General features: G+C 34.1%; 1 protein-coding gene and 2 pseudogenes across 2 annotated transcripts; 1 reads left to right on the top strand and 2 right to left on the bottom strand.

The window, feature by feature from the left end:
* Positions 1 to 993: 993 nt before the first annotated feature.
* Positions 994 to 27,626, bottom strand: LOC149893486 (carbohydrate sulfotransferase 11-like). 2 transcript variants are annotated; one of them, XM_090069815.1, is made up of 4 exons: positions 27,375 to 27,626; positions 15,331 to 15,368; positions 3,171 to 3,410; positions 994 to 1,521 (listed from the first exon to the last, which is right to left on the bottom strand). In XM_090069815.1, the coding sequence occupies exons 1-4, from the start codon at positions 27,478 to 27,480 to the stop codon at positions 1,435 to 1,437; spliced, it is 471 nt and encodes a 156-aa protein (XP_089925941.1). In that variant the 5' UTR covers positions 27,481 to 27,626; the 3' UTR covers positions 994 to 1,434. The 2 variants fall into 2 exon arrangements, with proteins under 2 accessions (XP_089925941.1, XP_089925944.1); XM_090069818.1 differs by lacking the exons at positions 15,331 to 15,368; positions 27,375 to 27,626 and adding an exon at positions 7,094 to 7,177.
* LOC149893488 (uncharacterized) lies at positions 16,849 to 20,395 on the top strand (annotated as a pseudogene).
* On the bottom strand, positions 22,899 to 24,728 carry LOC149893487 (uncharacterized; annotated as a pseudogene).

The following is a 27,626-nucleotide window of genomic DNA, read 5'->3' as shown; positions in this document are numbered from 1 at the left end:
GCCCCCCCTTCCCCCCTTTTCTCATAAAGTTAACAACCTAAAATCTTTTTTAAAAAATTCCACCAACCTGTGCATTCGTTATCAACACTACAATAATTGAAATGATAAACTCCAAAATTTGTAGGATGCTAAAGAATTGAGCGTAATATAATAAAAAAAAAAAAAAAAAAAAAAATTAGAAAAATGGTTTACGATTAGGAAAAAGGCGTACACACAAAGACGTACACACCTATACTTATTCATACCGTCAAGTAAACAAAAGATTAGTTCATTTAGGAACAACTCACAAACAATAAATAATGAAGTTCAAGAAAGCTATAAAGCTCAAAAATATGGATATACATATGGGAATAGGAAAATCTATATTATTTATTAATAATTGTCTTTTATGCCTATACTTAAATCGAGATTCTTATATCGAGAGCCATTCCAGTTCTAACTGGTTCATTGCAGTTCTAAATGGTTCTAAGTATAGCTAAGGAACAACAACTAAACCTTTACCTTTAAACCCTGTCCTTCCCTATCAAAACTGTCCCCAGACCCTAAACCTAAACCTTAAGTTCAGATGAAAGCTTCATTATTAAGCAACTATTTGAACAAGTAGAGGGAATTAAGCGAGTGTGTATGTTTGTAGCTTTTCATTAAGGTTGTACGTTAAATGTTCACTCAAAAGGGTTTAAACAAAAAAATTATTTCAATTTATCATCATCTGACTTTTGAATCAACATGTTTTTTGGTTCATGTGGTTTTGGTTTTACGTTTTCTTTATATTGAAAACGACTTTAAAATAAAGATCTGCAATCAAACGCAATACCTTATAAAATTAGACATTTCCCGCAGATGCTTATTTCTTAATAGAATCAAAATTTCTGAGAAAGGTGAATCGCTCAGGGACTTTCTCAAAAAACTATTCTAAAAAAAAAAATTTTAAATGTTTAACCATATAAAATTAATTTACATTTGATAGTTTTTTTTAAAAAAACACTGGAAGGGTATATCCAAACGCAAGAAAATCGTCTTCATAAAGTTTATAAAGTTGTTCGATTTCAGACTTCGTTAAATTCGAAAAGTACTGATGCATAATGTCGCTAGATTTCGATAAATAACGATCTTTTGCGTTACGTGGAAAATGAAATTCCTTGTTTAAATAGGCATTTTTTAAGATTGTTACAGAGTCCTCAGTTAATGTTTCCATTTTTCCAATGTAATCATACTTATGGGAACAAGGTGAACATAGCTTTGTCATCAAATCCCAATGTTCATCAAAATGTCTTTTCTTCAAAATATAATTAACAAAGTCATGAAAAGTAATTTCAGTTCCTTTATCGTATTTCTCTATGGTTAAATTTTTTCGGGACAACTGAAGTATTCTCCAGCCATATTGGCGCCTGAAAAAAGAAGTGTACGGGTCTTCGAACTTGTTTCTGAATGTCGCTACCAGTCTTTCAGAAATCTCCATTCGCGAAACTTTCTTTCTGAAGGGTTGAGGTGTATAAGCTTTGAATAGTTTAGTTTATGAACCTATGTAAAAGCAATAATTATGATAATTTATGTAATTACAAGCAAGTAACTACAAAAAAGTTACGTGCTAAATGAACTTGGGTATATGCATTAGAAATGTCATAAAAGTAGAAATTAGATTTCAGACTTAAAAATCTTAAAAGTACTTTTCTAAGGATAAGTCAAAATGGTCTTAAAATTTAGGAGCAGAGTGTTTTTTTTTCCACCTGCAATATAAACAAGTTGTTCGTTTTCGAATTTTTAGTTGAGAGATAAAAATTATATAAAAATAATAATAATAGATAATAATAATTTGCTCTGACTTTGAAAGACTTGCATTGTTTAAACTGACAATTGCAAATCGTCAAAAAATCGGAAATCACCAAACAAATAAATAATCTGTATCAAATATGCTCATCAGTTTTGTTTTTTATTTCGTTTTTTTTCCCTCTAAATTAAACTTGCGACACTTCACGAGCTATCATTTGCGAACCAGCATGTAACGCACTTGTTGGAGAACCTAACACATCGGTGCGTTTCGGCAAGTTGACACCTTTGTTCTTTTCTGGTATCAAATGATGCTTGATTTATCTGACAGTACCAAGTCCTGTCAGTACTTGGATACTCAATCACACATACCTCCTCTGATCTACCAACTACAGCTGTTTTGTCTTTGAGTGTTTTACCCACCTTTCCGACCTGGGTTAGGTCATTCTCTCATTTATCTGTTTTAATAATCTAAATATTTCCATCACCACTATTGGATTGTTATCCCAACAACACCCTAAGATATACTTTGGGTAGGATCTTTATTCTCCTTACCCTTGGAGTCCCATTATACATTACCCTTAGTTTCCTAACTTACTAGTTGCGCCACGATGAGACTGTAAATAATGAACTTACTACAGTATGTTTGAGAGACAAAATTGCTTCCTCTCACAGACTGTAGTTTATATAACAAAGTGCTACTGACCCCTTCAATTCCAGCTTTGCAACCAAAAACATTATTCAACTATTTTGCACTGGCTGATACCATTAAAAACACAATTTCCGCTGTACAACATCATGCTTGATGGCGTCTTTTCAGAAACAATTCTTAGAAGTTTCATCTGTTGAGAGAAGGATGACAAAAAGATGTTTTTAATTGAAAAAGTTCTTGAGATTAAAAGAAAGTAATGGAAAAACAAATCAGAGATATTTAAAGTCAGGTCAAGAAAAACCCTGGGCATTGATAAAAGTGCCGTAAAGATTCTTTATAAGGCTGACCAAAAGTCTGAATTTTAAATTTTATGACACGTCTAATGTATACCATCTAATCTACAATTTCTGTTTTACAAGTCACTAGCCTCAGGAGTAATTTCTGAAAATTTATATAAGTATTATAAACATATCAAAACTTCATAAATAAATACTGTATTTGAGTTAACTTTAGTTTTCTTTTATTCAAAATCTGAAACTTAAAGATGCCTTAAAAACTAAGAATAACAGTTACAGGGCTTTGTTTTCTACTTTCTTGAAAACTGCGAATACAGACAAGTTTTGCAGCCACATTGCAGCCACATTTTTTATATCCTGCAGTTCTGCTTATTTGTTTGTGTGTAAAGAAGGACATTTACTTGCTCCCAATAACAACATTTTTAAGAGTAAATTAGCAGAAATAAAAAGCTTACTCGGTTTTTATCAATGTCTAAAATCTGTTCATAATTATAGTTTCCATCAAAAACTTGAAAAAGTCTTTTCCACGTTGTAGATGCAACCTTTGGTATGAAGCAATAAAGAAGTTTTGCAGCGTCTGAATAAATTTTGTAGTTGTCATTGATGACATCTGTCGCTTTAGTCATGCAAAACTTAAAAAGAGTTCTTTTTCGACTTTGTTGAGTCAGTAATAGGCTGCTTTCTGTTTCCAAATCCTAAAAAAAAAAAGTCAAAATGGTTTTAAAAAATTCAAATAGCATTGAAATTATGAGATTTGAAAATATCAAAAATGGCTAATGGATAATAATTTACTTCTAGACTCTCAAACATTATAATTAAGTTTATAAGCCTTCACTGCAAATAATTAGAATTTATAACTAAATTCATGCAATATATATAATACTTATGCAAGTTATTTAAAATAATTTATTTGAGAAACATGTCTTCAGTATTTGAAGAATATTCGAATAGTTTTTCTAATCAATTTTTCCTAACATAACCCAGCAAGCACACAACGTTGAAACAACGTTGAAACAACGTTGTAACAACGTTGATCAACGTCGATCAACGTTATTTCAACGTTTTTTCAACGTTGTGTGCTAGCAGGGAATGATGTCCCAGTTATGGTAGTGGATCATTTCGTTTTCCTGTACATTTATAAATTACGATCTCTTTTAACCTAATGAGTAAAGACAAAAATACTATGAAGCCTTCCGAAGAAACCCTTGGTGGAATGATTGTACCAAATATCTAGATAAAAAAAAATGTAAAAGTTGAAATGGTCTAATATCGTCCGAGAAAAAAAATTGACTTTAAAACTTTATTCGATAGCACAAAATTCTGAAATGACAGCATACAGAGACTTTACATTTTTAACTCATGCTTAATTAAAAAATGTATATAAACTTGTTATACATTGGTGAACATTCTGACACAGAAAATTGATGAATTTTCATGAAATGAATCTCCTTCTTCGTGCTGTCATTCAAATGAACTTGCTGTTGTAATTAAAAAAGCAGGCTTCTAATTGGTTTCCATAGTCAGGATGGCTTTTTGGCCAGTTGAACCATTGCCAGTGGGCATTGAAGGATTGATGAAGAGCTTCAGTGGCCCGTTCACTAAAAGCCCTAGTGGCTTTCATTTAGAATTGATGAAACCCTTGATGATCGGAAGAAATTTACGTTAACGCTATTTTTGTAACTTATTATGGGACATTCCGATCTTAATTATGCGTGATTGTGGTATTTGGGTGCTTTACCATAAGTGCTATATATAGCCCATTTATGAAGATTGATAAAAATAATTTAGCTATTTTTAACCGATCAAAACTGTATAAGTAGAGTAAAAATTTATTAAGAACATGTTGATTAAAAAGTAACAAAAGCGGTTTTGATCTTCAAAATTTAATATAATACGCAATCGGTATTAATCTTGATCACCTTCGGATCAAAGTTGGTAGCAGAGGGTAGTTTCTTCACAACGGAAGAATGGTAAAAAGAAGAAATCAGAAATTAACAAATCAAATGGAAGATCAACTAACCGTCCAAAATGAAGTGTCAGCATTAAACAGGAAGAAAACGATTTTTAACTCTTCGTTTACGCAAATTAAACATCAAATTATTCAGCTTCTTGGAGACGACGATCCGACATGTAAAAACGAGTTACGCGATTTAACTCATCAATTAACAAAGACACAAAACGAAGTTCTCGAGGTGATGGTTGATTTATCAAACAAATACGAGTTTCTGGAGTCAAAAGAAAATTTAGAAAAACTCAATCAAGAAATTGAAAGAATAAATGGCGAATTCACGGAAGCGATGGAACATGTAAATAGATGGATATTGTGCAACGGAAGTGAAAGATCTAATTTTGACCAAAGGATGGATCGAGAACCTATGCGGACAACGGAAAAGCAGCAACGTGATCAATGGTCGAGTATTCGAAAATTAAAGGACGAAGAAAAAGATAATAGCGAATATGAATCAATCAAATCGACTCAGCCGTTTGCGTTCAACAAATAATTTAGATGAAAAGACTGCAAAAATTGGACAGGATTTATGGAAACAACTAAAACGCGTTTCTATACCAATATTTAATGGCGATAAAAAGAGCTACGAAAATTGGAAAGCTTCATTCAACGCATGTATCGATCAAGCTCCAGCGACAGCTGAATATAAATTACTTCAGTTACGTCAATATTTATGTGGCGACGCATTAAAAGCAATTGAAGGACTTGGGCATTCATCGTTTGCCTATGAAGCTGCGAAAGAAAGACTTGAAAGAAAATATGGCGGAACGAGGAGAAAGGTCCTCATGTATTTGGATGAATTGAACAACTTCAAACCTATGAGGGAAAACCAACCAAGAGATTTGGAAAAATTCGCCGACTTGTTGGATGTGGCAGTAATAAACTTAAAAGAAGCTAATAGAACTGAAGAACTTGGTAACGGAACATTATACCACCAACTGCAAAAAAAGGTTCCAGAGATGATGTTGATAAGATATAAACGTTGGGTGCATGAATACAGATTAAACGGAAATGTTGAAACTCTAAAAAAGTTTATTGTTGAAGAAGCGGATTTTCAAATGGCAGCAACAGAGACTCTTCATGGCTTAAAAAAAGGCACTGGTAGCAAACCGTCTGAAGGAAATTCATACTTTACAAACAATGAACGAAAAAAGAAAACAAATTGGATAAAAAAATGTGCTGCTTGCAAAAACGATCATAAAACATGGGAGTGTCCAACATTTAAAAATCAAGTTGTTGAAGAAAGATGGGAAACAGCCAAGAAATGTAAACTCTGCTTCAGATGCTTAAACTCTAATCATTTGTCAAAGGAATGCAGGAATACAAGAATTTGTGGGATTGACGGCTGTACAGATACTCACAATCGCTTGCTTCACAAAAAAAAACGTCAAAATGAGAGAATTTCTGAAGAACCCAAGAATATGGTAATTGAAAACTCTCATATATCAAACATCCAACTACATTCAAAACACGTCATGAACTGTATATCGCTTCGAACGGTGCCGGTTATTCTTCGTAATGGAAATAAAAGAGTTGTAGTTAACGCATTGCTTGACGATGGAAGTACAAAAACGTATCTGAATTCTGATGTGGCGGCTGAGTTGTCACTGCAGGGTAAAACAGAAAAAGTAACTGTAAACATGATAAATGGAAAAGTTAATTCATTCGAAACGATGCCGGTGGAATTCCAGCCGGAATCGTTGAATGGAAAAACAGTTATAACAGTGGAAGCCTTTACAGTAAATAATGTAACTGGAAACTTAAAAGCAGTTAATTGGAGAAAAATGTCAAATAATTGGAGACATCTGAGAGACATCGAGTTCCCAAATATTGGACCCAAACCAAAAATTGGCATTCTAATTGGTGTGGACTATGCTGAGTTGCATCGTGCAATTAAAGAAGTAAGAGGAGAATTTAATGAACCAGTGGCCCGGCTAACACAGCTTGGATGGACATGCATTGGCGGCACTGGAGGATCCCTTCAAACACACTTTACGAAAATGATACCAACGGCAAAGGAAATAGAAGATGCGAATGACACCATTAAAAAGTTATGGGCCATTGAAGGTGAGGAAGAGATGCAATTTAAAAAAATAATAACAAGCCCAGAAGAAACTACCGCCCTTAATATTGTAACAAGTTCGCTGAAAACAGAAAACGGAAGATATGAGCTAAAATTGCCATGGAAAGAAAATAGACAGCTGGATGATAATTATACAATGGCGTTAAACAGACTACAAAACACGGAAAAACGTCTAATGAAAAACCAAAGTCTCGGAGATAAGTATAACAAAATTATTAAGCAGTATCTAGAAAAGGGATACTTGGAGAAAATCGATAAAAAGAATCTAGAAGATGGTTGGTACTTACCACATTTTCCAATTCTCCGTCCCGAAAAATCAACCACAAAAGTCAGAATAGTGTTCGATGGATCTGCAAAATACAATGGCAAATCCATTAACGACTTTATCTATCAAGGACTAAAACTTCAACAAGATCTTGTAACAGTTTTACTTCGATTTCGAAAATATCCAGTCGCTTTAGCTTGCGATATAGCAGAAATGTATTTAAGAATCGGAATACATAAAGATGATCGAAGGTACCAACAAATTCTATGGAGAAATTTGGATCCAACTGCTGAGCCTGATGTGTTTCAGTTTAATCGACTGGTTTTTGGGATCAACTCAGCGCCTTTCATGGCTCAATTTGTAACACAAGAACACGCAAAAAAGTATGCACAAACATTTCCTTTAGCTTCTGAAGCTGTTCTTGAAGCAACTTACATGGACGATACAATAATTTCTGTAGTTGATGAAAAAGAAGGAATTCAATTGTACAAAGAACTCACGCTACTATGGAGTTCAGCCGGAATGTTTGCACGAAAATGGCTTTCAAACTCGGTCGAAGTTCTTAAAATAACACCCGAAAATGATCGGGCAGAACATATAAACTTAAATTCTGGAGAATTACCTGCCATGAAAACGCTTGGAGTTGTCTGGGAAGCAAAACCTGATTTATTTACTTTTCATTCCGTCGCTACCGAAGAAAATGCGGTATTTACAAAAAGATTTTTGTTAAAAAAAATGGCAAATTTTTAGAAAAATGGGTTTTTTATCACCATACATCATTCGAATAAAAATAATTATGCAAGAGTTGTGGATTGACGGAATTGAGTGGGATGATCGAATTCCGGATAGGATTTTGAAAAATGTTGATCAATGGTTTCAAGAACTAAAAGATCTTTCTATGATAAACATTCCTAGATGTTTACAAACATCTTCGACAGTTGTAAACCGATCCATACACGTTTTTACGGATGCGTCTTGTAAAGCATACGGTGCTGTTGCTTATCAACAATGTTTGTATGACACAGGAGAAGTGATCTGTGTAGTCATAATGTCAAAGGCCCGAGTAAGTCCATTGCAGTCTATCAGTATACCAAGACTGGAGTTACTTGGAGCTGTTCTCGGTTTACGACTTGCAGAGAAAATTGTTAAGGCCTTGAAGCTTGAAATTAAAGACGTAACTATATGGTGTGATAGTCTTAACGTTTTATGGTGGATAAGGAATCACAGTCGAAAGTTGAAACCATTTGTTGCTAATCGTGTCGGACTCATTCAATCAAAGACTGAACTAAAACAATGGAGGTACATACCTACAAAAACTAATATAGCCGACTTATTATCTTGAGGAACATCGGTGAATGAGTTAAAAAACAATAATGTATGGTGGCATGGACCAAGTTTTCTGAATTCTTTAGAGGAAAAATGGCCTCAGAATCACGTTGAAATCACACAAGAAGCTTCAATTGAAGTAAAGAAAAACGCTGTGTTAATGAATTTCGCATTATCTTCCGAAGTAGTAAATCAATTGCTTGATATAAATCAATTCTCATGTTGGAAAAGACTTGTCAGAGTTAACGGATGGATGTATCGATTTATAAATAGCTATCGATGTAAAATTGATTTGCGTATGATAGGTGATATAACAGCTGATGAATATCATGAAAGCGAAAAGGAAATTATTGTTAAAGCTCAACAGGAAAGCTTCAAAGAAGAATATAACAACCTTAAAAAAGGAAAAACAATATCAGTATCAAGCAAAATTATATCTTTAAATCCACAAATTGATAAAGATGGCTTATTACGCTCTTGTAGTCGATTACAAAATGCTTACTACTTGCCTTACGATGTTAAGCATCCAATCATTTTGCCGAGAGGTCATGCGGTTACAAAATTGATTGTTAAACATTACCATGAAGAAGGAAATCATGTAATGGGAACAAATCAGTTACTCACAAAATTATCAGAACGATATTGGATTGTACGAGGACGAGAAAAAATCCGCGATGCAGAAGCAAAATGCAACAAATGTAGAAGAAGAAAATGTAAACCTGCTCAATAACTTATGGCTCCTCTGCCAGCAATTCGCTTAAAGAAACCACTACGTGCGTTTGCTCGAATTGGCATTGATTTTGCTGGGCCATTTCTAACGATGCAAGGTAGAGGGAGGACACGACAAAAAAGATACTCATGCTTGTTTACCTGTTTACTATCTCGAGCAGTACACCTCGAGATAGCTTATAATTTAGATACAAATTCATTCCTCAATGCCTTTTTTCGAATGGTGAATAGAAGAGGATTACCACTGGAAGTTTTGACGGACAATGAAACAAATTTTGTTGGTGGATCTCGTGAACTAAAAGAACTTGTCAATAGCTTAGATAAGAATAAAATTACCAACTCTACAGCTGATAAAGGAATCAAGTGGTACTTTAACGCTCCACTAGGACCTCATCTTGGTGGTGTGTTCGAAATAATGATCAAGGCTGCAAAACGTGCAGTATCTGGATTACTTGACAAGGCCGATATTACTGATGAAGAACTCCATACGGCCTTTACAGGTGCTGAGAGTTTATTGAACTCCCGCCCATTAACGTATCATAGTGCTGATATAAAAGATGATGTTCCATTGACTCCTAATCATTTTTTAACTGGACAAGTGGGAGGACAATTCGCTCCCGACTCAAGTCAATCAAAAAATTATCATCCTAAAACATGTTGGCGTCGAGTACAAGAATTATTACGTCACTTTTGGAAAAGATGGTTGCGAGAATGGCTTCCCTCTTTATCAAAGCGGTATAAATGGAATCAAGAAAGCCGAAAAATGAAAATAGATGATATTGTATTAGTCATTTCTCCGGATACAGCCAGAGGACATTGGCCGCTCGGTAGAATTACAGAAGTATTTGAAGGAAAAGATGGACGTGTAAGAATTGTAAAAGTTAAAATTGGCGAAAAAGAATTTATACGACCAATTACAAGATTGTGTCTTCTTGAGTTCGATAATTGAAAAGGTTTGATAGACTGGAGTGTATCAAAGAGGGGGAGAATGATCGGAAGAAATTTACGTTAACGCTATTTTTGTAACTTATTATGGGACATTCCGATCTTAATTATGCGTGGTTGTGGTATTTGGGTGCTTTACCATAAGTGCTATATATAGCCCATTTACGAAGATTAATAAAAATAATTTAGCTATTTTTAACCGATCAAAACTGTATAAATAGAGTAAAAATTTATTAAGAACATGTTGATTAAAAAGTAACAAAAGCGGTGTTGATCTTCAAAATTTAATATAATACGCAATCGGTATTAATCTTGACCACCTTCGGATCACTTGATGTGATAAAAAACTGCATGAACTTTTGGTGTCACCGTTACATTTTGAAGATGCAAGAATGAGGTTTGAAATTGGTGAATTTTCTCCATGTAAGATGGATCCAAAGTGCATCCAAAACATGCAGACACAACAGAGTTAAATTTTTGAAGGATGTCAATGATTCCCATGACTTGAAAAGCACAATTCTGTTCTGCCGTTCTTTGAAGAGTGTCAACGTTTTTCAACAGTTTGTGACAATCATTTCCTGCAAAGTGGCCACCATGGAAGGGTTGATCTTCAAAATGTAGAGCATGAGGCCATTCTGTGGCTTTTGGCTAAATCACTTGAAGTACTCGTGAGAGGTGGTTAACAACACCAAGAAGGAGATGAAATTCTATTAGAGGGATGAGCTCCAGAACATATGTGGAATCTTGAAGAATTGTCAAAGGTGCGTGAACAACATTCTTGAAATGCTTTGCAGTTTTTTTGTCTGATCCAGTTGCTGTGAAAGCTGCGAAGCATTTTCTGATTGATCAAAAAGTTCTTAATGGTCCACAATTGGCCTGATTTTAAAAATCAATTTCACACCATTTCCATGGGTGAGAGCTTGAGTGTGATTGAAGGCCAAAAAATGTATTGGCTAATTTCAAGTCACTGGAAATGAGTAATTCACCTTTCTGGAATTTACGGGACTTGAATTCCCTTTGCTTTGACTTTCTGTTCCATGTGAAGCCACTGCCTGGGTGAAGTGTTCTGCAAGACCTTTTCTAAGGGGAGAAAACTTGTCTCTGAAGTTTGGTTCAACAATCCTTGTTTCACTAACATTATTCAAGATGACAGCTAATTTTTTAATGCCAGAATTTGAAAGACCAGTGTTTACTTGAACTTGGGCTAGATCTTTTGTTGCAATTGAAGAAAGATCCCTAAAGAGCTTTTTTGCACTTCTTGCATCACCTGAGAAAAAGTTGATGAATGCTAAAGTATAATGTTTGTTTGCATCAATTAAAATCCACTTACATCTAACAAGTGGGACATGTCGGCCTCCATTTGCTTGAGCAAGTCTCACTGTTCCGCGTGGTGAGACATCTTTTGATGAAATAACTGATGATGCAACCTGTTTTGAAGCTTTAGTTTAAAGCTTAATTATTAGCAATTTGGTCTTAAAGTAAGATTTCATAATATAAAAAATACATTCTACTTTTTTTGTTTTGAGACTTACATTTTTGCCAATAATTTAGGTTTTAAAACTTTTCAAACTTTAAGCATTTAAACGAAACTGGCTGTAGAACCTACCAGCGCACCCAATAATCCATCTTCAATTTTAGTATTAAAAGCCAACTAAATTTTTCTCATTTAAATAGTATCTCTTCTACTTAATCTCTTCATATATCTCTAGCAATTTGAAATCAATTTCCATTTTTTTATAAATAAAAACGATTTTTATTGTTTTTTTTATTGATATAACTAACACAAGATTCCGGAAAAAAAAAAAAATCAAAATCTTAGCAAACTTGTGTGGTCTCTTCAGAGGCAGTTTGCATTATTTCTTAAACTCAATGACTGACTTGCCTTGATTGGCATGTCATACTTTTTGTGACTTTTGGAAATAAACAATTATAATTTGCATTCTTACGTATAGCTGTCGTGAAAGCTTTAAAAAATTCTGTGCAAAGTAAATACAATCTGCATTACTATGTCTAGTGTAAGTGTAATATGTCTCACACCTCTGTGTCTCTTACAACACATCGTAAAAAATAAAAAGATTTTAATTTTCTAATGACAAGTCGGATGAATTTGATTGGCTCCTAACTCAATAGAGCTAAATTAAATGTCCCATAGTTGATTATTTTCTTTTGCTCTTACCTCAATAAATGAAAAAGTAGGTATTTCTTAAAGTTTACTCTTACATAAATAAAAAATGTTTTAAATTTCAATCAAAATTTAAAAGTTAATATAACTTTCCGACAGATAAAGCCTCTTTCTAAAATCATGTTGATAATAGCTGCACGGGATTTGAGAATTTTAGAAAAGTATATCTTCGCCAAACGTTACCTAAAAAGCCTGGAAAAATTGAATGCTGTGTTTTTCATTTAGTTTCTTATGATATGAGTGGAACTCTGGGTAACTATGTATAAATAGGGAGTTAAAAGGTATTATTTGTTAGCAATGGTTCTGTAATTGAGTTGCGTGCGAGAGACTATGTACGGCGGGTTTGACTGACGTACTTTCCTTGAGAAAGTATAAATATAGTATAAGCGGTTTATTTAAAGTGCATATTTGAGGTGATTTGTAAAGTATAAATTGAACGCGAAGTTTTTGTAGAGACAGTTTTTTAAATGATTTAAAAAAAGATTTCAAAATTGCAACGTTGTACTGCCCCCGAGAAAACTACTAGGTAACCGGACAGTAATGAAGTCATCTTTGAGATTTTAGGATATTTTCGAAAAACATGAAGGGACGTCCGATGCCGCAATTCAGCTGCCGCGAACTTATATGATTGCGAAGATGCAAGACATTGAGTTGACTTTACTCTTTCCTATCTTGTTGCAAAGTAATGCTAAAAAGACAAGAAGGATGCGAGTAAAATTGGGGACGTCTTGCCACAAGCCTTTTCTTTGGATGCCTAAGCAGCATATGAATTGTTTACGATGCAAAAGATGAGTGATGAGGAATGAGTGTACGTCTTTTCAGCGGATCTGAAACGTTTGTTGTGTCTTGCGAGGTTGACAGATGAGACGGTGCGACAGGAGTTTGTTGTTGGATTGCCTGAAGAAGTTTCTTCAAAATTTAAGACTGCGAAAGAGACAATTTACGTGATGTTGCCGAAAGTAAGGGCCGCTTTGAATCGAAAGAGCGCGAATGAGTTGAATATAACCGCTACCTCCACCCGCCGCAACGTTGTGAGAGCAAAATCACCTCAGTCTATTGTATGCTATAACTGTCGAGGGTTAAATCACATCGCGAAGAATTGCGCCGCCCCCAAGAGGAATGTTCGGTATTTCAAATACGAAGAGATGGGACAAGTGGCGGCAAAATGTACAAAGCAGCAGGAAAACAAGGAGGAGAGTGATCGGTGTGCGCTAGCTCACTCTCAAATACCCGTGGATTATACGCACTTGATGTTCAACGACGACTATTTTTCAAAATTTAGTTTCGAACGACCAAAGATCCCGCGCGAAGACATTGGTTGGCAATGTCTTCGCGCGGGATCGGGTCCTAGTGGCAAGTTTCCAACCGTTTGGAGCAGATGTGATTCTTGGAATGAGTTTAATACGATTGCTAGGAGGGCTTACCATTCTTCCGTAACAACCCAGGTATTGCACATGATATTGTCTGACGTGAATTGGTTTTGGGCTTAATGTGGCACCGATGATCATGAAATCAGTAGTGAACAAGATGAAAAATGAAAAAAGAGACATTAACATACGTAGATGATATTTTTAGTGATGAGAACGTGGCTAACATGGAATACGTTAGAAAATATTTTTCCAAATATGGCTTGAAAAGTAAGGATGGCGAAAGGATCGATGGTTGTGGGACACGAGTGCTCGGATTGACCGTGAAGAAGGTTGGCGAAAAACTGTGGTCGAGAGGCAATCGGCTAGAGGAAATTCCGCGGGCATTATCGAGGAGGACGGTTTTCTTCATATGTGGGCAGTTCGTGTGTTGCTTGCCGGTAAGCGGTTGGTTGCGCGTTGCTTGCAGCATTATTAGGCGGAAGGTGGTTTCTTTGACAAATGGGTGGGATGATGAGGTCCATGATGTGGGGTTGAGGTGTGTGCTGGAAGAAGTGTTAAAGAGGGTAAGAGAAAATGCTCATACTTTACACTACGCACTTCCCTGCTCATGGAGAGTTAAAGTGCCTGGTGATGAGGGAAAAGTTTGGGTTGATGCTAGCTCTTTGGCATTAGGAGCTCTTGTCCAACTTGGAGGAGTCACTCTTGAAGATGAAACATGACTGCGTAAAGACAGATCTGAAGTTCACACAAACATGGAAGAGCTGGACGCCGTACTACGCGATGTTAACATAGCTTTGGCTTGGAAGTTCAACAAACTCCAGTTTTTCACAAACTCCAAACGGTTTTTCACTGGATTTCTGATGCTGTAACCGGAAAGTCCAGACTGAGATAAAAAGTGTCAGCTGAACTGCTTATACGGCAAAGAGTGAACTTGTTCAGGGAGTTAGTTGACTTCTATAACTTGGACGTCAACGTAAATCTGATATTGTGGAAGGACAATTTAAATAGAACACCTGGTCGGTGGATGAGAATGTTAAAACCTAACAAAGTTACGAAATGGCGTTGATGGATAGAGAATCATTTTGGAAATACACAAGTGGACTGAAAATTTTGGAGTTAGGAGAACTTTGCACTTCGTAATATCTTAAATAACAATGGTCATATAGACCTGCATCTTCATATTCTTTACGATGATTTTTAGCTCTGAGGTGAATACAAAACCCATTTTTACTTTTGTTCAAACACCGCCTACATCGAGGATTCCTTCCATACTCACATTTCATTTTCTTTTTATTTGTTGCTAACAATACACGGTTTTAATTGTTCTCCATTACTATTACACTCTTTAATCTCTTTATACCACTTGCATTAGGAACAAATTTTTCTTTCCATTTTCAATATAAAACAAAAACTTTTTAACGATAATAATAATAAGCAAACGACAAATTTAGATCATTCTAATAATAAGCAAACGACAAATTTAGATCAACGAATAGATAAACTTTGAACAAGCAAGGTATTTTTGATAATTTTTTCTTTACTATTTATTAACATTAAAAAAAAACCTTTCAATTTTTCTTTTCAAATTATATAATTTCTTGTTAATCTCTTTTTTGTTTTTAAAACATCATTATATATATTTTCTGAATTATTCTGTCTGAAATAAACTGTTGCTGTCATCATAATGATGATAAAAAACAAGCATACCTTTCCTTTTCTTTGATCAATACTTTTGAGTACAAAACCTATACAATCAAAAATATGAATAAAATTAGATACTCCGAGAGCAGCTAAATATAGCGCGAGTAAGTAGGCTCTCTCCCATTTTTCCAAAAAGTTTTCAATTCAAAAAACAAAAGATAAGGACTTTTTATCAAAAATGTCCATTCTCTCATTTTATACCTAATATGGTAGTGTATTTTTTTAATACTTTGAGGAAGCTTATTCTAAGGAAAACAAGATGACAATATAACCATCTAAAGCCATTAATTCATATTTTACACAATAACGAATAAAAAATGAAAAGAACCAACGCCCAAAGCATTATAACCAATACAAAAAGGGAGATGCAAAACAAAGAAGGGAGTCAAAAAGTAAGTTAGAGGAGAGTTAGTCAGAGGAGGAAAGGGTTAGTCAGGAGGAAAAGAGTTAGGTCAGAGAGGAAATACGAAAGGACGAGATACAAGACAGAACTTCAAGAAAATAAATTATATTTATTTCTGTTAAAACAGAAAAACTGTGAAAAAAACTGTGAAAAAACTGTGAAAATATTTGTTATATTCACTAAGATAATTGACTTGAAAAATTTAGATACCTAAGATAACTGACCGCTAAAATGTTCGGAGGGACAGTCTGAGAAAAATCAATCTTTACAGATTTTGATTGTTTTTAAACAAAATTTGTAAAACTATTATAAAAAAAGTTGCAGAGGCACACAAAAAAAAATCTCTATCAAAAGTTTTCTAAAAGTGTACTAATTTTTGAAGAGAGAAATGTTATGAAGGGCAGAGTAGCCCTTTAAAGAGCGGTAAAAATCAATCGCTTTTGGGACTGTCTCATGAACCAAGATCTCTTTTATATTGTCATTAAGTGTGACAAGTATCATTGATTTAAATAGTTATAAATATGTAAAAAATTGTAATTGTTAACAAGTGTCATTAATAATTGTTAACAAGTATCACTATTTTAAATAATTGTAAGTATGTTAATAATTGTAAGTATGTTAAGTGGATTGCTATCCAATTTAAATTTAGGTTAAACTTTGTAAAAGGCTGAGTAAGTATGTTAAGTGGATTGCTATCCAAATTAAATTTAGATTAAATTTTGTAAAAGGCAAATTTAGTGACTTCACACAATGCCAAATCAAACAAAGGTTCATGTTAAATATCAAAAGTTTGTGTACTTGCTCTGTCTGAAAAAATGTTTAAGACAACTAACTATTCTCCAAGCAAATCGCATATGCCAACTGTAAATGACCAAGATTAATATCAGTGATTCTTGGGCACCACAAGGACTCCACGAATGGTGCAGAAATACTTTGTGCAGGAAACAAGAAGGGAAGGAAGTTTCAGTCCCCCCTTTGTTTGTTTTCAAGTCAATACAAGTGAGGCTTGAAACAAGACACAGGATGTGTCATTGCCTAATCTACTAAAGTGGCCGTTCAGAGCTGCAAGAAAAACATTCTCTTGAAGAGCAAACCACCATTCAGAAAGAACCAAGTGTGCGATGCAGCACATGCCTCAGCCCTTTAGGAAAAGGTTTCCACACCAATGCTCTCAAATAAAGTACAGGGAAAACCTTCAATCTATAACAGCAAATAATTCCAAAGCAGCTAAACAAAATGCATCTCGAGTTATTTCCAATAAAGAATTAACTCTGGAAGGAACAATTCGACTTGCCAAAGCATCCGGCAGGCTTCCACTTACAATTATCCCTGGTAAATATTTATACTTAAATAATTTTTACATGCATATATTGAAAGAAAGGCATGACTATTAAGTAATGAGACTAGATAGATTTCAGGAAATAAATTTTTGATAAGTTTCTAATCTCTTTAAAAATGAATACCGTAAAAGTGCCTAACTTTGCACAACCGTTGGTAACTTTGTACAATAGTATGTCAAAGATGTTTTACTCTCTAGCAACTAAAAATTTGAAATACAAATGCAAATCACTTTAGAATCCGACGGTTTGTTTTAGTGTAAATATAAAACTCATGTAAAAAAGTTTTATAAACGCGATTTCTCGCAACACGAGTCGTTTTGTGTAAACATAGGAGTAGAATTTAAAAATTATGTCTTACAACTTTTACCTGTGTAGCAGATCAGAATTGAACTCAAAAGTGAATAAACTGCTCAAAGTGTTTGTTATGGTATTGATTTGAAGTATACTAAGTGTTTAAACTAATATCGATAAAAAAAAATTAAAATTTAACAGTCTTGTAAATAAAGTACTTTTTTGGCAGAATTTGGGGTAACTTTGCACAATGTGTAAAGTTCACCTTAAATGTCGTTGGTCATCCAAAAGCAATACTTTCTAAAACTTCATGCAAGTATTTTATATAATAGAGTTATTTTATACTTTTTTATTGCTTTAAATACCCAGCTAACACAAAACGTTCAAGAAACGTACGTAGAACGTTAAAAACGGTCGGGGACGTTCTAAAAACATTCTAAGAGCGTTTCCAACGTTTTTCGAACGTACTTGAACGTTTTGTGTTAGCTGGGTTATTTCTTGAGTAACTCAAGGTCAAATTAAGTTATTAGTACTGTTTTTTCCAGATGCCAAGTCATTAAAAATAAAAGCTTAAAACCAGAAAATACAAAAACTATACAGAGGACAATCTAGCTAAATGTCTTGAAGATGTAAAATCTAAAAAGCTGACACAAGATCAAGCTGCAACAAAATGTGGCGTCAATTGAAGAACGATTTGTTACAAACCGAAAGGAGAGCATAGCTTAAAACCTTATGTACAATTTTAGAAAAGTAAAAGAATATAAAGTCTTTCCTGGGCCTGATTTAATCAAGCCATTTTTACAAAGACATCCAGAATTGACAAATAAATTTATGCCAAACATAAAAAAATCACGAGCAAATGTTAACGAAAAAATTCTAAATCTTACCAAAACCATACAAGATGTTCCTCCAGGCAATATATACAACTATGATGAAACAAACCTAACTAATGACCCTGGCTTAAAAAAGTGCTTGGTAAAAAAAGGCAGTAAATACCCCACAAATATAAGAAACACTTCTAAGACAAGTAAAGGGTGTTTTTTTTAGAGGTATAGAACTTTAAGTTGGCATTACTGTTCAAGATGGCGACCAATTTAACAGGTGACAAGTGATTTATTCTCAGTTTGGTTTGGCAATTCATCATGAATAGACTCACGCCTGAACAACGCTTGCAAATAGTTCAATTTTATTTCGAAAATAATGGTTCTGTGCGGAATACGTATCGCGCTCTACGTCCATTTTATCCTCGACAAAATCATCCATCAGAGCAGTTAATTCCATTAACCATGTTTACTCTTATTGATAACTCGCATCCCCAGAGACGCCATACGGTGCGTACAGAAGAAGCTATTGCTACTGTAGAGCGTAGCATTGCGGAAGACCCGAATGAGTCTATCCGCCATCGATAGGGAAGATTTTGCGGAAGGATCTTGGTATGCGTGCTTACAAAATCCAACTCGTGCAAGAATTGAACCCAAACGATCATCAAGCAAGGCGTAGATTCGTCGAATGGGCCCAAAACGAGATTGCCGTTGTTCCCGATTTTCATAAGCGAATCTTCTTTAGCGATGAAGCGCACTTCTGGTTGAATGGTTACGTCAACAAACAAAGCTGCCGCATTTGGAGTGAAGATAATCCTCAAGTGTATGTCAAAACGCCGTTACATCCAGAAAAAATGACTGTTTGGTGCGCTTTATGGGCTGGTGGAATCATTGGTCCGTACTTCTTCAAAAATGATGATGGCCAGAACGTTACAGTCAATGGTGATAGGTATAGAGCCATGATTACAAACTTTTTCATTCCTGAATTGAACAACCATGATGTCCAGGAGCTGTGGTTTCAACAAGACGGCGCAACATGTCACACAGCTCGTGCCACAATCGATTTATTGAAAGACACGTTTGGTGACCGCCTAATTTCACGTTTTGGACCTGTGAATTGGCCTCCAAGATCTTGTGATTTAACACCGCTAGACTACTTTCTGTGGGGCTATGTAAAGTCATTGGTCTATGCGGATAAGCCACAAACGCTTGACCATTTGGAAGACAACATTCGCCGTGTTATTGCCAATATACGGCCACAAATGTTGGAAAAAGTCATCGAAAATTGGACGTCCAGATTGGACTACATCCGAGCCAGCCGTGGCGGTCATATGCCAGAAATTATATTTAAAATGTAATGCCACAAGATTATCTTTCTAATAAAAAAAATTCTTGTCAATCGAATAATCCATCGTTGTTTTATTGCAATTTAAAGTTCTATACCTCTAAAAAAAACACCCTTTATTTCTATAATGATATCAGGTAATGTAGCAGGTGAAATTTTACCACCTTTTGTTGTTTATAAGGCTACTAATCTGTGATCAACTTGGTGTGTAGGAGGTCCTAGAGGAGCCAGATACTTCAGTACTAAAAGTGGGTGGTTTGATGGAGTAACTTTCGAAGAGTGGTTTTTTTCTATAGTTTTACCTTCTTTGAAAAAGAAATCAGGAGTTAAAGTTCTCTTAGGCGATAACCTATCCTCTCACATCTCTCCAAAAGTTAAAGTTAAAGTTTGTTTGTCTACCACCAAATAGTACACATACAACTCAACCCCTAGATGTAGCTTTCTTTAAACCTTTGACAACAGCTTGGCGTAAAATTATCACAGAGTATAAAGATTCACCTGTTGGCTGCACAAAGACATCTCTTGACAAACAACATTTCCCAGAACTTTTAAATTAGTTAATGCCTGCTATCGAGCCAAATCAGGCTCGTATTTTACAATCAGGTATTAGAAAGTGCGTATCTATCCAGTGAATGTCAATGAATTTCTTACGAAATTTAGAGATAGATAATCTTATGATAAAGAATTTCTAGAAGACAGCTTTAAGGTTTTCTTACAAGACAAATTTAAATCATTGGAATCTTTAGAAACTAATAAACGAAAAAATAAACTTTCTGTTCCTGCAGGCAAAAGTGTTAGCATTGAAGATCTAGAAAAAGTTAACGAGGGTTGTGATTTTGACTCAAAGAAAATTCCAAAGAGGAAAAAATAAGCAAAACTAGGAAATTTTTCGAAGTACCAGAATTAGGCTTTCAGTAGAGCTTTTGAACTGTGTTTTGCTAATTTTGATTTTTTATTCAAAAAAAGGAAATCTTTAATTCTTTTAGTTTATCTAAAAGTAGTCTTTAATTATTTAAGTTTACCAAATAAAAATTTTATTTAATTTTTTAATTATTTAATTATTTAAGTTTACCAAATAAAAATACAAATGAACTTTTTTGTGTTTTTAATGAGGTTGTGTTCAGTTTTCTTTTATCATAGCATGCTATATTCTTTATTAAGCATAATAATGCTAGAATTAATCTTTTGTTTTTTTGTTTAACTGCCCTTTGAATTATTTTTCTTTCAGAAAGTATAAAAAAAGAGGTCACTTTGCACCAATCCCATACATACCATAAAGCTATTCTAATTTTTTTTAAGTTGTGCAAAGTTACCCAGACCCTGGTTAACTTTGCACAATTTTTAAACAATCTTGAAAAGCTACTTCTTAATCTATAAAAATAAATTTAACAATTAAAACAGAATTTAGATATCCTAAATAAATGATTTGCAAGTTTACATCAATATAATAAGAAGTTTAAAGCAGATTTTTATAGATGAAAATTGCAAATAAGTCAACATTTTTTGCAAATTTAGACACTTTACGGTAATTTAAAAGCTTTGACAAACTTGCTAAACAAAGTTAATTATAAACATAAAATATGCATGTTTTGGTTTCGGATCGAAATAGTGCCCTGTCACCATTAAGCTCTCCAAAATTGACCACTCTAGCTCTTGTAAATGTATAATTAAATACGGGCCTGTCAAACAACCGATTAAAAGAACAGGTCAAAACTATAAACCAAATATTAAGCAGCAAGATAGTAGAGCCAAAATTTTACAAGAACTTCCTAAGAGCAGGTCAACACTTAAGTGATTTCTTCAGCTGCAGTGACTTAAAAATCACCAACGGAAAGGGAGATTCTGGTACAGTTCAGGTTGTTGCTCACTGCAATGATTTATTAAGTCTTGTGAATCATGAATTTCAATCTCGCAAAATTTCTGGTGGCTATTTTGTTAAGCTCAGAATTGATGGTGGCTAAGGTTTTCATAAGTTTTGTCTAAGAACTGTCGCTACTGCGTTCAGGGATGAAACCAGCTCACCGCCACAAAATAGCCTCTCACTCAAAGGACCGATAAAGACTCTGGAGTGAAGAGACAAATTCAAATGAAGTTATTTTCCGCGGACAAAAATAGTGACCGAATATCACTGTAATCGGTGGTTGGAGGCAACATTTACACCAAACATTATCAAATTATATAAAGTGGTTCTCATTCTACAGGTGCTTTTATTGGCGCACTATGAAGTCAAAACTTCACTCAATTTGAACATTCAAATGAAGTTATTTTCCGCGGACAAAATAAAATGGTTTCAACATTTGCATCACAGGGTACCTTGATGTGTACGCTATTACCCCATATAAGTGGCGTTCTTGGGTCAGCTAGGATGGCATTATCGTGATCCGTGCTAACCGTGTGCAGTCAAAAATTACTTATAGGATAGTCCCTGCAATATTTAATAAAATTTCCTTTTATTTGGATATCTATAAAAGCAAAGTTCACGTTAAGTTACCTAATGTAATCAAATTCATTTCCGTAAATTCTTAGAGGGGTATTTTTTTTTTTTTTTTTAAATAAATGTGCGTTCAAGGAAATCATATTCTGCAAAATATTCAATACAAGCCTTTTTTTTTTTTTTTTATAATTTTGAAAATTCTAAAATTATGTTTTCCATACAAAGTGTTCATAATGAAACGTTTTAATGGTTTCTTATACCGCTAGTTTGATTAGTGGTTATGCAGATGGAGCGCCAAAAACAATTAGGGCAAAGTGCCCAATTAATGGCCATAAATTTCTTTTTGATAGCCGTGAAGAATGCCTTAATCTAACGGAGCTTTTATTTTTTCACTGTTACATTGGTGACAAACGGCTTTACCTAAAAAATATGCTTCATTCAAAGAAAAATATATTTAAACAGAGATTTTAATTTCGTACCAGTTAATGGCCGGGTAGACCAAATAGTAGCCAGCAAATTGAGAAATGGTACCTATTATGAGCCATTTACATAACCTATAACTGACATATCTAAGAATGCTGATATATCAAAAAGTATTATTTTATCAGATGATTATAGCCTAATAATGAATTAGGAACTACTAGACACTAAGAAAAAAATTTTTTAGTAAAAAGAGTATAGTAAAATATACTCTGTTTTGCTAAAAAATATTTTTTTCTTGGTTTATAGCAGTACTTTAACGGAGTGTTTATTGTTATTCGAATCTAGCTAGTGTATCAAATAGGAAATAAAAAATCAGTTGAGAAATTTTTTAATTGCTATTAATCTCTTGAACTAAATTAGCTTTTTTAGATAATTTTTGTGTCTCTTTCTTCTGTTGTTCTTTTTCTTTTTTCTTTTTTAATCTTTTTTCTTTAGTTGCTTTGACTTTATTTTTTTTCTTTTCCTCATTATTCAATTTCGATTGCATAGCTTCTTATGAAGTTAATACAAAATATTTTTGAACCTTTCTTCGATTTTCTTTTGACTTGATAGTATATATCTTTGGATAAGGCAAAATATCATTGTCACTATCATTAGCAGAACCCTTTGTACAAGACTGAATTGGTGTCAGAATAGGCTGAACAATAGCTTCATTTGGCATCAGATTATAATGAGAGGGGGTTTCATTGGTCAAATAACAAGGCTGGCCTGTGGTTTCATTTGGCATAGAATTTGACTGAACAATGGTTTCGTTTAGAATTGGAATAGGAAGATCTGTGTTTTCATTTGGCACTGGAATATCTATGTCAAAAACATCCTTTATGCATGAACTCTTTTTCAGTTTGAATTCTTTATATAATCTATACAATGGATCTGGAATGTCATAACTATTCTGGATACAAAAGTTGAAAGTTGTAAACTGCTCATGTGTTAAATAAGTATCCCAAACCAAAGAAGCAGTATTATTGTAAAGGTTTACCAAATCAGTGTTATATGTTTTTTTATATTCAGACGTATTTTCAGATTTATTTGTGCTTGATTCTATTTCAAAATCAACTCCCACTTCTATCAAATTTTCTGATGTTGTTATTCTTGTGTCAGTTTTGATGGGTTGCAAACTTGATTCAAGCAGATCATTTTCATCAAGCAGTTGTTGTATGGAATAGACAGAATTAGGCAAGTAAGCTGTGCTTGGAATAGCAGATGGATTGTATGAATATATGCCACACGATTGAAACCCTGAAATAATGTTATCAGCTGTGAGGGCTTGGTCCCAGGCTTTCTTGAAAAGACCACAAAAATTAGGCTTGTCAACAGTAACTCCAGGATATTCATTTATCAATTCATGACAGATTTTATTGTAATATGTTTTAAGAGGACCAAATACTGTTCGATCTAGAGGCTGGAGCTAATGCAAACAATGTGCTGGCATTTCCACAATATGAATATTATTTTCAATTGCAACAGACAATAATTCAACTGAGTTATGAGAATCGTGACCATAAACTATGAGAACTTGTGGCCTATCTCTGCCTATGTTAGGCAAGAAAGTATTGGTGAACCAAAGATAAGCAATCCCTTGCTTTGTCAAACCTGTTTCACTAAAACTCCAATTTGAGCCTGAAGGTGCATCTGTAGTATTAAAAGATTGAAGAGACCTAATCGTTTTACCTTTTGCTATTAAATGTGGAGGCACTAAATCACCTGCAGCATTTATAGCAGCAATAATGGTTATGGTTTCATGTTTTCCTGTTGAACAAGATAAAAGGTGTTTTGTACCTCTTTTTGCAATTATTTTTGGAGGTGTAAAGTCCATCTGTAACCCGGACTCATCCATATTCCAAATCAAAGATGGCTTTAAAAGTGCATGAGTCTCCTGCAAAACTCCATGAAGTGAATAGAAATATTTTGCTACTTTTGGAACAGACATGCATTGATGGCGAACTGATGAAGTACCTTCAGGCTTTCGCAAAACTAAAATTTTATGTGGCTTATTGAATGAGCGCCACCATTTTTCTGAAGGAGTTGAATGTTTAAACTTTAAATTGTGTTTCATGGCTAAATCAGAAGCATATTTTTTAAATTGTCTTTTTCCAAATCCAAATCCAAGTGTAGCCCTTGTTGCTGCATATTCAACTAACTTGTTCTCTAAATTGCTAGATAATATTGGCCTAGGTCCAGGTCTAACACCAAAAACTGAATCTCCTCTAAAATATTTACCAAGAGTTGACCGGGGAACATTGAATTGTAATGCAGCTTCTCGTTGTGACATTGAACTATTTTCAACAGCTGCAATTGCATTTTTCATATCAACACTCGACCACTGAAATCTCTTAATCTTTGTCACTTTCTGGGTAAACTTTGAGTTAAAACTAGAGGCAGTTTTATTTTTTATATTCTTGTTCCTTTTTGTGCTTTCCATGATAAAAATCAACTTAAAGAAATAATATACAAGCTTTAAAATATAGTAAAGGGTGGTTAAATTTTAAGGGCCGATGTTGAATGTGAACCAAACCTAAACGTAAATTGTTTTTCTGTATTTAATGTGCCATTTCTCAATTTCAGACTGACTCAATTTGAACCATGGAAAGTTACACAATCGAGCAACGCGTTAAAGTTATTCAGGCCTATTATGAAAATGGGGGTTCAAATCAAGATGCATATCGTGCACTTCGTGAGTTTTTCGGTCAATTTAATCGTCCAAATGTGCGTACAATCGGAAAAATCGTGCATAAATTTGAGCAAACCAGGTCTGTAGGAGATGTGAAAAGACCAGCGCATGCTCGTACAGCTTGTACTGCCGAAAATATCACTACTGTTCGCGACAGTGTGGCTGAAGAGCCGTCCACATCAACTCGTCGTCGTAGCCAACAATTGAAGGGCTCAGTGGAAAAAGTACTTAAGTCACAAAGTAAATGTTTTGAGAAAATCTACTTTGATCAGCCATTTTAAATCCTTGTTTTGAAGTGTTATATCTCTTATCAAACTAAATTTTCTCAAAACGTTAATTTTGTGACTTGAGTACTTTTTCCATTGAGCCCTTCAGTTGCACCTCTCACGCTCGTCGATGATGAACATTATGCATAAAGACTTGCATTTACACGCTTACAAGGTGCAGTTGACCCAAGAACTAAAGCCCACTGACCATCTCAAACGTCGTCAATGGTCAGAATGGTGGCAAGAAAAGGCAACCATCGATGATCAATTTCCGACGAAAATCATCTTCAGTGATGAGGCCCATTTTCACCTTAGTGGCTTCGTCAACAAGCAGAATTGCCGCATTTGGGCGAATGTTAATCCGAGAGTGATTGTCGAAAAACCAATGCACCCACAAAGAGTGACTGTTTGGTGTGGTTTATGGGCTGGCGGCATCATCGGACTATATTTTTTCCAAAATGATGCCGGTCTGGCAGTTACTGTGAATGGTGTTCGCTATCGTGAGATGATAACGAACTTTTTATGGCACGAATTGGACCATATGGATGTGGAGGATATGTGGTTTCAACAGGACGGTGCCACTTGCCACACAGCTAACGAAACAAAGGCTCTTTTGCGCGAAAAATTCAATGGCCGTGTTATCTCACATGGTGGCGATGTCAATTGGCCGCCAAAATCATGTGATTTGACACCGTTGGACTTCTTTCTTTGGGGGTATTTAAAAGAAAAGGTGTACGTTGATAAGCCAGCAACAATTCAAGAGCTAAAAGATGAGATAATTCGGCACATTAACGGCATAGAACCTCAATTATGCCTCAGCGTCATCGAAAATTTGCACCATCGAATGGAGGTGTGCCGCAGAGGTCGCGGCGCCCATTTGGCCGATATTTTATTCCATACATAATTGAATCATACCATATTATCATAATAAAAAGATGTTACAATAAATTCCTTAATAACTTGTGTTTTATTCAAATTTAACATCGGCCTTTGAAATTTAACCACCCTTTATAAGACTTAAAAATGATACTATATATATATATATATATATATATATATATATATATATATATATATATATATATATATATATATATATATATATATATATATATATATATATATATAAAGTATATACATGCATTGTACAGATAAGTTACTATTTTATATATTTACTAGCTATATACTAAATTAATGTTACATCAGTACTTGTCTATATGTTATGTTTATATAAATAACTGATGCATTTGAAATAAAATGGAAATCAGTTTTACTTTATAGTGTTTATACAGTATAAATTACACTAAGATCCTAATATTAGCCACGTTAGTACCATATAAGAGCCATGGCTCTTATTTGGTCAAACGAGTGGCTATTAATGAGACTATTTGAGATCTTTGAGTTTGGGCTACATTTATGCTTCTTCCTTTTGTGTGTTGACAAATAAAACAGTATGCATAAACATAATAAACTAACAAAACAGATCAAAGTATATTATAAAGCCGTACCCGAAGGAATACTTCGTTAAATGCGTCTCAAAGTTGCTTGAAAAAAACAAAAATGACTACCGCCGATATAAAATATTTATTTCTACTAACCTTGACAAAAATAAGATTTCTAAAAAATCAAGCCTAATAGAAAAATTTTCAAAAGCTCAAATAAAACATAGATATATCAAAGAAACACGAAATAATACTAATCAACTAGGTAAATGTCCCGCCAAGTAAATAAATGTAACAAAAGCTGACCCAAATTTGGCTCTTAAGAAGACCCGGCCATTATTAGGTCACTTTGCCCTAAATAGCATTTTAAAATTAACATTCTTTACATTTATGTTTGAAACAATTTAAAAACATTTCCAGTATATAAAAATCAGAAGATAATCAAAAAAACAAACATAACAGAGAAAAAAGAATACATCAGAAAAAACAAACATATCAGAGAATACAAACACATGAATAAAAATTTAGATTGAAAAAGAAAAAGTCACACTTACATCGATTAAATAAAACTCGCAGTGAGTCATTATTTTGAGCTAGGCGGTGTATCGTAAATACAACAAAGGTCACAAAAACTATCTTTAAGAGAGATTTTCTCCTCATTAAATCTTTAACTTTTAGATAAAATGTTAAGATGATTTTCTCTATTATCTAATTCAGTAAATATAAAGGAGTGTCTGTACTACAGCAAGTGAAAAAAATTGCTAAAAATCGTTAATACCAGTCATTGTTTTATTTAATGCTGCATA

The sequence above is a fragment of the Hydra viridissima genome, unplaced genomic scaffold (assembly GCF_058129835.1).
Source record: "Hydra viridissima isolate aposymbiotic clone 2 unplaced genomic scaffold, HvirCarnegie_v1 scaffold_1, whole genome shotgun sequence".
In the NCBI taxonomy this organism is placed as follows: Eukaryota; Metazoa; Cnidaria; class Hydrozoa; order Anthoathecata; family Hydridae; genus Hydra; species Hydra viridissima.
The sequence above is the reverse complement of the archived record's forward strand: the minus strand, read 5'-3'. Positions and strand labels throughout refer to the sequence as shown.

Excerpts from the sequence above, each read along its gene's own strand:
- LOC149893486 (XM_090069815.1), bottom strand. The coding sequence starts at position 27,480 with ATGAGGAGAAAATCTCTCTTAAAGATAGTTTTTGTGACCTTTGTTGTA. Across the intron at positions 15,369-27,374 it reads GCGAGTTTTATTTAATCGAT|GTTTTGTACTCAAAAGTATT; the intron begins GTAAGTGTGACT and ends TTGATTGTATAG. Across the intron at positions 1,522-3,170 it reads TAGACATTGATAAAAACCGA|GTTCATAAACTAAACTATTC; the intron begins GTAAGCTTTTTA and ends GCTTTTACATAG.